This window comes from Rhopalosiphum padi, chromosome 3 (assembly GCF_020882245.1).
Source record: "Rhopalosiphum padi isolate XX-2018 chromosome 3, ASM2088224v1, whole genome shotgun sequence".
NCBI lineage: Eukaryota > Metazoa > Arthropoda > Insecta > Hemiptera > Aphididae > Rhopalosiphum > Rhopalosiphum padi.
In genome coordinates, this window is record NC_083599.1 from 15,498,577 (window position 1) to 15,512,646 (window position 14,070).

Below are 14,070 nucleotides of genomic sequence, written 5' to 3' on the forward strand. Positions count from 1 at the left end.
CGCATTACCATCCATGTGCTTATATAATAATACTATTATTTACAATGACATACGTTCTAATGGTGTTGTACAACAATATTAACGAGTCGATTGAACGTCGGTCTCCGTCGACTATAACATATAGTTTCAAGTGACTATCCACAATTATTATACTATACATTATAGTGTGGCGAATGCAATGGAATTATTTCGTTTTAAACGTTTCGAATAATATGCTCTTGAACGGTTTGACTATTCCCGATAAATTCCAATTTTGTTGAAGCGAAAGTGCACGGCACCATTGTGCTGTTATTATCATCGTCGTCGTCATCATCATCATCATCATCATCGCATTAATTTAAGTAATCTGATGACCTTATAATAATAATATTATCATGCTCATCTATACAGTTGTTAGAAAATGCTCCTGGCTTGAAGATGACTGTTATTGTAGGCTTGTAAATTGTTTTAAATGTGTCTTTTAGACAGTATCTAATCGAAAATATTGGATAGTCAGATTATTAACTTTGGTCCAATTTTTTTTTTTTTTTTTTTAATTATACCAAAACCAAAATAATACACAATATAATCATCTTATGAATTTTGATTACATCGCTAACAATTTCAATAACTATTATTTTATTCTCAGTGTTCAAATTACTATTGAGCGGTGATGGCGCTACTTAAAAACAATCAGATTACTTAATAATCGAATATGAGTAGGTACTTAGAGAATTATTCGATTGTTTGAATAATATTATACAAAACGCTTGTAATATTGTATTTAAGTAAGCCCATTGTTTGTAAACTAGGTATATTTTTCAATATAATTCATTTTCTTTGAGCTCTTTTATAATATAATTTATGAATAACAATATTGTGATTAATCTAACCTAACAATATTACAATAATGTAATACTTACAAAATGTTTTTGTGTAACCATAAAAATTATTTAAGTTGTTGGTAATAATAATAATAATAATAATAATTTTTTGATATCAATCATAACAACTGCAGTATACAATAATATTTTTTACATGGTTTCTGGCTACCTTTTCAAAATCATGATGACGAAGAAAGTTGTATTTAAGATTTACACATAAGCATTATACAAAATACAATATTTTAAACTAAAATTAAATGTAGCTAAAAAGAGTGATATAATCTTGTGTAATATGATATATAATGTATCATATAATACATGAAATAGTATCAAATAAACCAAAATCAGAGAAAAAATATACATCAATATTTAACAAAATGTAATACATTTATTAATTGGACTTTACTTTCCTAAAATATAATATTACAATTATAAAAATGTATATTTGAAGAAATGTTATTTCTTGTAAGATAATTAAATACAGTTGTACACAAATAGTATTTATTTTTATACCTAGTTGCTAGATATAACACTTTTTTTAATTTATTTAACTCGGAATATAAAACATAGGAACTATGAAGGATATTTTCTTGGTTTACACAGAATCGATTTTATAAGATTATTCAAAGTGATAATGATAGGATTTAAATACAAAAAATAGGTACCCTCAAAATTAGTACCATAGGACTTATTTATTGAACTGTTGCGATAATTTACGTTTGTAATATAATTGTCTAATAATTTTAGATAATAGAGACTGTGCGGTAAAACTTTGAAAGCCATAATTCAAAAACATTGTATTTATTTTCTAATGGTTTTACTATATATTTTAAACAAATAAGTATGCTAATAGATAAGATTCAGGTTTATTTCAGTTTTAGAAATAAAAAAACGAGACAGTTTTTTTTTTAAATTTATCTATTATTTGATGATTATCCAATTAAAAGGATTTGTGATTTTCCGTCATTAATTCTAAGGTATTTTACTTAATTAGTTTGTTCACTAATCACATAACTACAAAGTTCAAAATCAATCTTACAGTTCTACGAACGAGTACATATTAATTTATCAATATCTTTAAAGTTAAATTTCATTATTTTTTTACTTTTACGAGTTGATATTAAGCAAATTATGATATTGCACCATGATTTAACAATATTTACATATTTATTGGCATTTTCATACAATATACTATTGAATTATATAATTTAATTATTAAAACAGTGTCATGAAAAAAATGTATAATTTTCCCCGGCATTAAGTAAACCGTTAAATAATATTGAATCTAGTACAGTCCCCTGGGGGAAACCACAATGCATTTCAATAATTTCTCTATGTATATCATTTATTCAGAATGTTTGAATTCCATTTCATAAATATGATTTAAACATTCATATTATGCTATTTCGCTAATACCTATATTTTATAATTTATTGTAATAGTTATATTTTAATACTTCTGTGATTAAAATTAAAATTATGGAATATTTCACTTTTGCCATATTTTTGTTTAATATATTTTATTTTTTAATTATATTTCTTGGAGTCATTACTAAATTACCAGACTAATTATTGTATACTAGAATTAAGTTTTTAAAAGAAATATCTAGTGTGCACCTATTTCACCTACTTTTATGTGTTGTATGTTTCATTTTATAAATTAAAACTTTTAACTTGTGTCTTTCAACTGTGGTATAAAACTATATAATATACGTCAGATCCATTCAAAAATATAATAATTGATTAATATTATACAGTATTTCTTTTTTCTTTTTTTTTTGAGATATATTATTAATGTATGTATTTATTATTGTCTAATATAGAATGCCATTAAAAAATATCAGTGTTATGAATAAATTTCGTAATAAATATTATTTAATTACAGTAAACCATAATTGCTATAAATGTTAATAATGTAAATACTATCACCAAGTTTAACAAATTAATATTTATCGTTCCGTAAGCTAAATAGATTTGAATTTATTAAATTTCCCAGTACTCTAGCTTCATAAAAATGTTTCTTGTTTGATTCAGTTACCTAATCATTGGCAATAATATTTCTGACGGGAAAATTAGTACTTATATTAATAGCCTAGAGCATATCATATATATGTTATATTATAACCAAAGTTTTAATGAATAATTTAAATGAATTAATCCAATTTTGTTTTTCAATTACATTACCGAACTGTAAAACAATTTATTATGGGACAAATTCCACTTTTTAAATGTCTCCTTTAAATATTTCAGATTTTGTTCGTAATAAAATTTAACTTAAAGCATTTTTCTAAGAAATTAAGATTATTTATAAAAGGTTCATTGTTAGAAGCAGAAATTCTTCGAATATTTGTATTGGTTATTATCATTTACGTTATTTTATCAAATAATTAATATTTGTCATAACTGTATAATAATTTAAATGCTTGATATATTTTACTATATAATTATTGGATGGTATAAGAGTTTATATAAATGTATTATGTTTTTGAGCTTAATAATTGAATCATAATTTTTTTATTTTATTTATTTAGTACTTTATACTATTTTACTTATTTATTATTAGTGAGCACACAGATATTTATATTCCGTTATGTTTGATAACGGTCAACCATCGTTAATAATTATATTTGTAGAAGGTTTGCATTTTCTAGAGGACTCCATACAGAAAACAACTGATGATTGAAACATGTGTTGTGAAAATATGGCTACAAATTATTAAAACATACTGTTTATTTATCTATTTTATGGCGAGCCATTCTATTAACGCTTCTTAACAGTATGACTTGGATTTAACGGTGTTAGGAAAAATACAAATTAAAATATTTAGATAATCTATGTAGTACCGAAATAATTGGTCTAGTAACAGAGCTCGCCAGATAGATACAAAGTACTTTTAAGAACACAATATCGAGATGCTAATAATACGACTACTGCATAAATATGGGTTTTATCTAGTAACTAACTTACATAAAAGGCAAAACAATACAGTATCCGGGATTTATAGTTAACGGAAAGAAGCAAGTAATATGTGACCTCTTTTCAGTATTTTAATAAAAACCGGAAGGAAAGAGGTAGACGTAGTAAAATGAGATTTTAAAACACTATTTGTGCAAGAATGGAAATAAAAAGAAAAAGAAATGGAGAAATTAGTGATGTTGAAAAGAGATATAAACCAATAAAGTACTATAATTTAATATTATAAATCGTGTAAGCTCATAAACATTACTGATCATTAGGTACATATATATAACATAATTGTTAAGAATTATGCTGATTTCTTATTATATTAGGTTTTTTTTTTCAATTTTCTATATTGTTTTATATTATTTTAAAATGTTGTCTTGTATTATGTAAAATTTATTGTGATATGATTGATTTTCCATTTTATCAGCTATCCGATCAAAATTTGACTAAACATTTAGTTTTATAAATAATATTAAATAAATATTTTTTTTTTTTTACATTTTAAATGAATTGTAATTATAATTAAATCGTATTTTCTGGATATTTTTCCATCACTAATTGTAATGATTGATTATCAAATAATATTTCCATTAGTCCATTTAATTGTAAACTTGATCAATATTATATTATAATATAAAAACTAACACAATATTAGGTTTATGAAATAATTTTCAATTATTTAATATTAAATACATAAAAATATGACTTTAACCAGCTAATAAGATTTAACCTAATATACAATTTAAAAAAAATGTTGTCCTCTATAATTTCTAAAATAGGAAATAATGCAAATTAAATTATGTATGTACTATGTATTATCATAATTATGTAAGGATATTTATGTATACCGTGTTATATCAAATTGTATAACTCAAAATGGAACTACATATTTTTATAAATGCCGTAAGGCAGTAAAAATAGATTTATAATATATAGATCATGTATAAATATTGAATGCATATTAAAATAAATAAAAAATATAATTTTGTATACTAAAATTCCCACGAATAATGTTTTTTAAATTATAACTAAATAATTCAAGTCGTTATCTATCATTTAATTAAGTCATTTTATCAAAATTATAAAAATACATATAAAAAAGGTCTATATATTTATAATATTTTTATATAGATAGAAGAACAGCTCATGTAAAAAGTTGAATTCAAATTTCAAGAATTTTGACTCAGAGAATAATTTTTAGGCATGCCTATTTATAACTCAAATAGAGTAAAAATTCTTTTAATATTTTACAATATTATAATGAAAATTATGACATAAACATTATGTTAAATTTTTGATTATTCTTAGTTAAAACAAAAATCATTTGGAAATAAATGGTTGTTTTATCTAATATCTAATATTGTAAAAATTTAAACAAATTGAACTTCAAAACTGCTAAAAAAGAATTAGTAAATTTTCAAAAAAACATATTCGTATAAAATTCAAATAAAAGAATATTACATAATATATTTCATGTTGTTCCATTGTATAAATATGTACGTACTATTGGCACGGTGTAGTAAAATTAATAAAAACCATTTTCTCAGTTATATTATGTTATTTATAAATAAAATTATCATCATGTATATAATTTAGCAATATTAGACAGAGACAATTATAAATACTATTGAGTTTAAATTATTTATATTATACTCGTGAATAACAATAAAAATAAGCAAATTTGTGTTATTAAAATATTTATTCAAGTAAAAATCACTAGCAGCAAAATTTAACAAAACAGTAGAAAAAATCTATGCAAGTATGAACAATTATCTAGCTATTACGGTACCTTTGGCTTGATAAAAGCCCGTAGGCTTTTAGTATATAATCTAAAGGCGGCATTATAATGTTTACGGCCATTAAGAGACCAACGCAATCTCAGCTTAGTCTTTCACATTTAAACACACACGGATTTAAACCACAAGTTATGCCATTCACACAAAAACTTTTTGGTCCACTAATTATAAATGATCAAATCTCACGGAAACTCTTGATTAACCATGACCCGTTCAAATATTAATTTAAAACAAGGTAAATAATTATCAAACAAAAATTAGGTAACCGCTCTGTTGAATATTAGGTGTCATGTGTACCTTTTATTGTAATTTTAATCTCTTAATGATATATTTAAATTACTCATTCAGTAGTTTTAATCAATTTTTGCATTCAATTTATAACATTAATATTAAATTATTATAACTTATGAGTCAATGCTAATAACTTACCGTAAATCAGCGTAATTAATTGTGTAGTATAAATAGACATAGTTCTTAAATTTGAATTGAGTAAGTAGATTTTTCGAAAAATACTCATATATTTCTATATTAAAATGATTCTAATTGCTTTAAGCACAAGTTACCATGAAACAGTTAAAATATAATATCGTAGGCATATAAATATATTATTATTATAAATATAATAAGAGGATTGTACGTTTAGTATTAAGCATAACTATTGTAAGTATAAACACGTGATATCGTTGAAGTTCTAATTAAAACCTTTGAATTAAACTTTTCATATTTACATAGGTTACAAATTTTAAGTAGTATAAATACGGATACCAATGGAAAAAGGATACTTTACTTATGCAAGAATATCGAAATAAAATTATTGAGAACAAAATGGTCTTGGGTATTTTCGGAACTCGTGAAATGTTGTCGAAATGAACATGGTTCATGGATCCAACTATTTCTGGCTTCTCAAATACTAAATGTGTTCATATTGTACTTTCATACACAAAAGCTAATATGCTTCAAAACAATATTACAACGTTGCAAAAGCATCTGTTAAATGTCTTTATGTCAAATCCTATATGTCGGTAAACTTTGGTTATTGAAAGTTAGGTTTAAACGATATTTGACTTTATGTTTCGAACCGCAAGTATGCACAAGTCAACATTCAAATTTACACGATAGCGAGCTATGAATTAATATCAAAAAGAAAATAAAAGTTTAAATAACGTTTGACGAAATTAAAAAAATAAAAATAAAAACTTTTTATAAGTTTTCAACAATAATATATTATGTATGATTTGTTGTTTTTTTTTTAATTTGAACGATGTATTTTTACTAAAAATCCTTTAGTATTTTTATAACTTTCATTCATTTATTTTTATATATTTGTATTTTTATTTGTTGACGATCTTTTATTACTAATATGAAGTGATATTTTAAATCACAACAAAAACACTACGACTATTTTCCGAGTCAATGATTGGCGTTCATAAAAAATAACAGCCATTTACGATATAATTTTTAATAATTTGGTAGAAGGTACGTAAAATACGTAAAATCGTACCTGTAAACGAAAGACGTATGTTGTTTTCTATACATTTTTCATGCCAAGTGGAAATGTTTCAATCGATATATGTTTCGATCCGTAATTACTATTACGGTCCAATCGTCAGGAATGAACTGTACAAAATGAAGTTGTTGAGTTTTTTTTTTTTTTTCAGCGTCCAAACCGACATTTAAGTACAAGTTCATCGGTCATTTGTTGAAACCCGGTCCTGACGTTTCGCTCAAGTGCATTGCGTTCGGCACACCAACGCCTCACATCACCTGGAAGTTCGACGGTAACGACGTGTCTCTTTCACAGATGTAAGGAAAATAATATTATCTGTCAAGCACTAAAACACTATTTTTATCTTAAATACATTTCGCGCAGAATTGCAGTGTGTACGGGTGCATCACTTTGTAAATTGACGTTATTTGAACGTACGTTTGTATGTTATACGTTTTAAATTCTGCCGTGATGCACTCTGTGTGCATGTATGCATTATGTAGTAGTCTATATTATTGTATCACGAGGTAACGCAGAGTGATGTTTTGCGTACACTATTGTTAGGTATGCAGTACGGCTAATGACGATTTACTCACGATTTTTTTTTTTTTTTTATATATATATATGCAGGCGAATATCGGTTAGTCAGTATGTCACAGAAATCGGAGACGTCGTCAGTCATTTCAACATCACCAAAGTCCAAGTGGAAGACGGAGGTTTGTACGAATGCGTTGTTTCCAACCGAGCGGGAAAAATATCACATTCAGCGAAATTACAAGTTTATGGTATGTGTGCTTAAACATCTTATACTTTTTACATAATTTTGATTTTCCGAAGGTTAATGCAAAATATAAATATATATGATAATAATAATGCGTTAACTTTCGTAATATTATTTATGCTCAAAATAAATGATAATATATGTTAACGTCGTCACTAAAAAATCCAACGCATATATTGTTCCACTAGGAATTTCAAATATAAATATAATTTTAATTAAAATATATAACGGCACGCATGTATTTTTCATGAAGTTAGTATGAAATCTGTTTGATAACTTTAAAGGTTCGAGTTTGTAATAGAATATAGTAATTTATATTACCTTACTTTACTATAACAATACAAATATTTCAAAAGTGCACTGAGATGGAATACATTTCTCAGTGAATACATGTTTCCATCTACTTATCACGTCTGTGTAGTTGTTTGATTCAAAGTTTCGATGGAAATTATTATAAAATTATAATATAATAATAGGATATAAAAAATAAATCTAAAAATATATTATTTTTAATTAATATGATTAAAGATACAAATAAGACCTGATCTAGGAATAATGTGATATAAACACAGCATAATATTATGCACTACTGTAAGTCATAAAAATATAAATTAAATATTTAGCAATAAACAAAATTATATGCAGAAAATATCCATAAAATATGCAGTTAAACTTAGATACAAAATGTATAATTTAAAAATATACAAAATAAATCAGTTACGATTATTTTTAATTAATATATTTTTTTAATATAACCTTTTTATTAGTATTGTTATGTTTTATGTATTAACTTATATAGGCATGATTATAGAATTTCATATATCTTTTTAAAATAATGTATAAAATGCATTTAAAAGAATAAAAATAAAATATTATGTAATATAATATTATGTGAAATTATTACATCAATTATTTTTTTTACCTCCACCTCCAACATTTCGTTGCTTACCTATGTTTTTTAAATTTTAAAAAACCAAGAATTAAATTTAAAATCCTTGATTCCATGTATTATATATTGCTTATATATTATTTGTTCGTAAATAATTATACTAGTTAGAATCTATAAATAATGAAACTTTAGGATATTTAATCAAAATTATTCAAATTATAAATAATAATGTATATATATATATATATTCGATCCTTGTGGCAAACCATAATAGTATGAAGTACTGAAGTTTGACTGTACTGTTAAAGGCTATAATCAATATATATTCTTGTAAATTAAATAATTCATATAAGAAAAAAATATTTTAAATAGTATCTAAGTGGGACTTTAGCTTACGAGGCCAAAGTCCATTTTTATTCGTCAGATATATGTAGAGGTACAGTAAAAATCAAATTTATAACAAGACCCATTTATATTTATTAATTGTTTTTACACACATATACAAACAAACACAACAATCAAATGAAAAATAAATATAAACATATTATTAGATTATTGATGCATTATACGGGATTTAAATAATAGATTATTGACGACGAGGTCAATACACTTAGTTACTCATCGATAGTCAATACTACAACCTTATACTTATTTATTCAAATAGGTAGTATAAATTAATTACACAAATTACTAGATTTAAAAAGCAAACTAGTCATTTGAAATTCTTCTTTCAGTATTATTAGCATCTACATGACTATGTATTTAATAATATATCGTAAACAAAGTACGGTGACATAAACATAACTTGTATGATATAAGATAAATATTATGATCGTTTAAAACAGCTAATAAATATTATTATTTGTTTCATGATATCTAAAAGATTGATAGATTTTTTTTTTTTCGGTTACTTATTATATCCGGATTATATTCCGTAATGGGGTTTGAGTCTATCTACGTCATATACGATTATTTTTTATTGTATAAAAACTATTAAACTAATGTTTAGTAATCATACGTGGTTTGGAAACTTAGTAGACCAATCTTATTAATAAATATTGAATTCTTGATGTTCAACTCCAGAAATAAAGACTCGAAAGAGTATAGTTCATTGTTATATAATTATATATTAATCGAACTTTATTATTGTTTTTATATAAAATAAATAAAACAACCTTTGTATCTACAATCAAAAATAGATTCCTAGAGGGCAATTATAAGCAAGTTATCAAAGTTAAAAAATTAACTAAAGGTGATAGTTTCTATTTTAATTAAAAATACATTGTTATTTTATTGTAATTTAATTTTATAGATAATATATATTGTAAATTAAATATGATAATGGTAATTCTGCAAACTTAAAAATGTATTTTTTTCTTTTGTATTTTACTAGGACTTGAAAAGTTATATTTATTTTCAAATTATTACGCTGTACATTAATAATAAACAGTTAAATAAATAAATTAAATTTTAAATATCATTAAAACGGATAACGAAAATAATTTATTTGGAAATCGTTAAACGAAACATTGAACGTTATGTTCAACTAAAAATTATGAATATTATTAAATAAAACGTAGGTAACTTTCATCAAATAAATGTAAATATTATACCCATTATGGGGAAAAACATAGCATCACAGATATGTTTTTGGACTTAAACGACGGTATTACCATATCCAATCTGCTTTAATTTAAAAATATCTTCTATTTTATCTCCCCTCATTTCATAACTTTCTCCAAACTCTACTACCCTCAATTACTCTTTTCAGTTTCTCATAACTGACGGAGAAAACGATCAGGTAAAACACACTAATTCCAGATAACTCTTTGCATCATAATATGTCTATGTTGAATATTGATATCAAACAGATATAGTTACGAGTTTTACTGTAAATATAATAAATATTATTAGTAATAAGTTATGCTGAACATCAATAACCATTATACTAGTATTTGGTAAATAGTGATTTGCAATAAAAGTTCCTCAAAATGTTTGGACTGACCGCAGTCAAAAAACAGATCCATTCAATTTATATTTGTGTACATCGAATACACGATTATATATTTTATAATTAAAAAAATTGTTGAATAGTATTCATAATCGGCGGTATATTTTTGATGTATATAATATAATACATAATATAATTCCTAATTTATTATGTTATTACATTTTCGGTTTATTGGAAATCAAACACTGGAAAAACATGTGTAACCGACTTTTACGAGGATCATAGACTTTGGAACGGACGACGTTAATTCGCCGGTTCTCAAAATATGTTCCCCTGTGCTGTTGTCATTGTTCTCGGCTACTATTCCTGATCCAAAGCCAAAGTGTAAATCCGTCCGATATTCTCGTCTGCGACCAACCCGAAACGTGTTTTGTCAGTAACCTAATAAAACCCATCTATGTATTTCGGGAACATTGTCTTAAAATGATAAGACTTGATGATTTTTACATCGAATCCGTTCGTACAATCGTCGTAGGTACGTATAATAGTCGTCACAAAGGCGAGAATAGCCGAAAACGCGTGTATTCGTCACGACGTGTGGGTGGTGAATTAAATTCACGCAGATATCGTGTCATCGGTTATTTGCAACAGTTGTTTTATTTTTAGAATACGATAGACTGCGATAATGGTACTATACACGAGTATAATAATAACATAATATAACGTTATGTGTTGGCAAAAGACGGTCGTGAGTTTAAAAAAAAAAATCCGCGTTTTTTCTTGTGCTTCGCGTGGGACTTTCAGTTTCTCTCGTCGTGCTATAAGTGTGCCTATATTATATTACGCATTGTTCGAGTTCCAAACGAGCGCCGTTCTCGAGCACCTGGTACAATGATAATAATATTGTAACGGTCTACTGTACTGTTATAATAGTGGCCGCGTGTCACTCTCCGTGTACGTGTATCCCGCACGACCCGCGACGACTGTTGAACGGAATTCAACCCGAAAATATAAGTACCGTCGCGCGTGTATTATGCACTTATAACACTATTAAAGTCGTATATTATGATATATATATATATATATTAACCGGCGCAATTAAACTGCACACTACAAGTCCGCGACCCGGTCGGTCCCATTAAAACGGTTGATGATCTCGTCCGCGTTTTTCGTACAGCGTATACGTCATAACGTTATGATGTGCACGGTGTGCGCGCTTGTTCGCCAAAGCAATTAAACGTCGTGTTTTACGTATGAACGCGCTGCGTTTTGAAAGTGACGTCGGCCGGCCGGCATTACAGCTGCGACGACTCGAATTCGTCCCGAAACCGGACGTTTCGTTTGTTTTGTGTACGCGGTGCGTTTAAATCGATTACCGCGGTTAGCATAATATACGTACCTACTTATTTATAGAGCGTACAATTAAAAGTACAACTTAATGTAGTTAAAAAACCAAACCGAAGTTGTGGGTTTTCACCTATGGTATAGTAGCCGTACGTATAGCCCTACTACCGTATCGCGTAGTAATAAATTAGTTTCTATTGTTTGGCCAAAATATTAAATTACATGTTATTACAAACTTTTCTTTATATACTTTAAATTAATTTTTAACGTGATTTTAAGTGGTAAATTCGTGAACATGTTCATCCGTGATAATGGCTAAAATGTTTTTATAATCAAAACTTATGCAATTTATCATGGGTGGTGAATATAATAATTATTTTGTTAGCTAATAAGCTTTCTGATATAGCACTAAAAACTGAACTTGGATTAAACATACCTAATATTTTCTATTTTCTATGTTCCATAGTATATTTCTATAATATATGAAATTGGTTCAACGCAGACATTTAAATATGAACAAAAAATATATATTTTGAATTGTTTTAAATATTCTATAAGAAATCCAGAAACCTACGATAGTGAGTGGCTGTAAGTTTCTAAGTATACTTAAATGCTTATGTCTATTATAGCTAGTATAGGTATTTTGAATATTTTAGAATAATTCCGATCGCTGTTTTGTCACAAAAATAAGAGAATTGTCTGTGATTGACATTTAAAGCCAAAAGAAAAAATAATAAAAGCCTATATATATATTTGATAATATTCACACTACGCCGCCGGCACGTGACAGTTACAAACATCAATGTTGGCAGTCACTTAGCGAGTAGTCGATACGCCACGTACTTAAATATATCTATTTATATGAACGGTTCGCCAAACAACTGCCAGCGATTTAGGTATATGTCAACCACAATCAACGATGACTGACAGCGTTCGCCGACTTTCTGGGACGTTCGCAGTAAAATATCTTACAATAACGCAAACTTAGATCGGATACAACATAAGACATAACACAATGATAGTAATAACTTATTATTATTGTGTTGCGTATTCATTTCATATATTTTGACATTTTACGCGTTCTGAACCATATGGTTCGCGCGTAAATTGAAATATTAATATTATTATTATTATTATTAGTAGTAGTAGTAGTAGTAGTATAGTAGCAGATAGTATCAGTATTATTATTATTATTATTATTGTCGTTGTGTTCATACGCCGCCGTTTTACATAGGTCCGTGCCACAAACACCGCACGTATATTTCAGCTAGAAATATGTGTTTTTTTTCTAATATGGACGTGCGCCTTGGGAATATTTGCAATTCTGAAACTGAACAAACTGGCATCGTTAAAACAATACTGTTGAAACTGTATATTATACGATATATTGTGCACGAAACGACCGCCGCATAAAGTTATTGCCCGTGTTAGCGCAATCTATTTTTCACTCGTCCACCTCTCGTCCGACACGCAGTAATCAGACCGAAGTTTGCAAGTTAATATAAGTAATTTTAACGCGTTTGAATTCAATAAATTAGTATAAGATCAACGGAAAAATGTAACTTGATTTTACGCGATAGATAATTATATATATATATTATAATATAATAATATATAAAAATAGAAATGAATAAACTGTTTAAAAGCAAACGAAACTTTTATAATAAACTTACTTAACTGAGTTTGATTCAAAATTATATCATCATTTTATAAGTGATATCGTTAAAATAAGTTAATAAAACTTCAAAGTTAGTAGTCAAAATGAAGAATAAAAATACTCCACTAACTCCACTTATATTTACTCGTTGGTATTATTATAATTATTATTTATTTTTATTTTTGAGTGATGGCAATGGAGAGGGAGGTGAGGGTTCAATAATAATATGGTTTTTTATCATTTGAAATTATTTGAATAATTTCGTAAATATAAAAAACCTAAAATATCTACATTTATTTAATTCTATTTTTTTTTCTCTAAACTTTCGTTATTAATAATC

At 26.3% G+C, this 14,070-nt stretch overlaps 1 protein-coding gene across 4 annotated transcripts in view; it reads left to right on the forward strand.

Moving 5' to 3' along the window:
- The window catches only part of LOC132924228 (cell adhesion molecule Dscam2-like), a 277,463-nt gene that overhangs the window by 229,275 nt on the left and 34,118 nt on the right, over positions 1-14,070 (forward strand). For all 4 annotated transcript variants that reach the window (XM_060988402.1, XM_060988401.1, XM_060988403.1 and 1 more), the window contains exons 9-10: positions 7,281-7,425; positions 7,739-7,893. In XM_060988402.1, the coding sequence (XP_060844385.1) occupies positions 7,281-7,425; positions 7,739-7,893 (300 nt within the window). The remainder of the gene's footprint in view (positions 1-7,280; positions 7,426-7,738; positions 7,894-14,070) is intronic.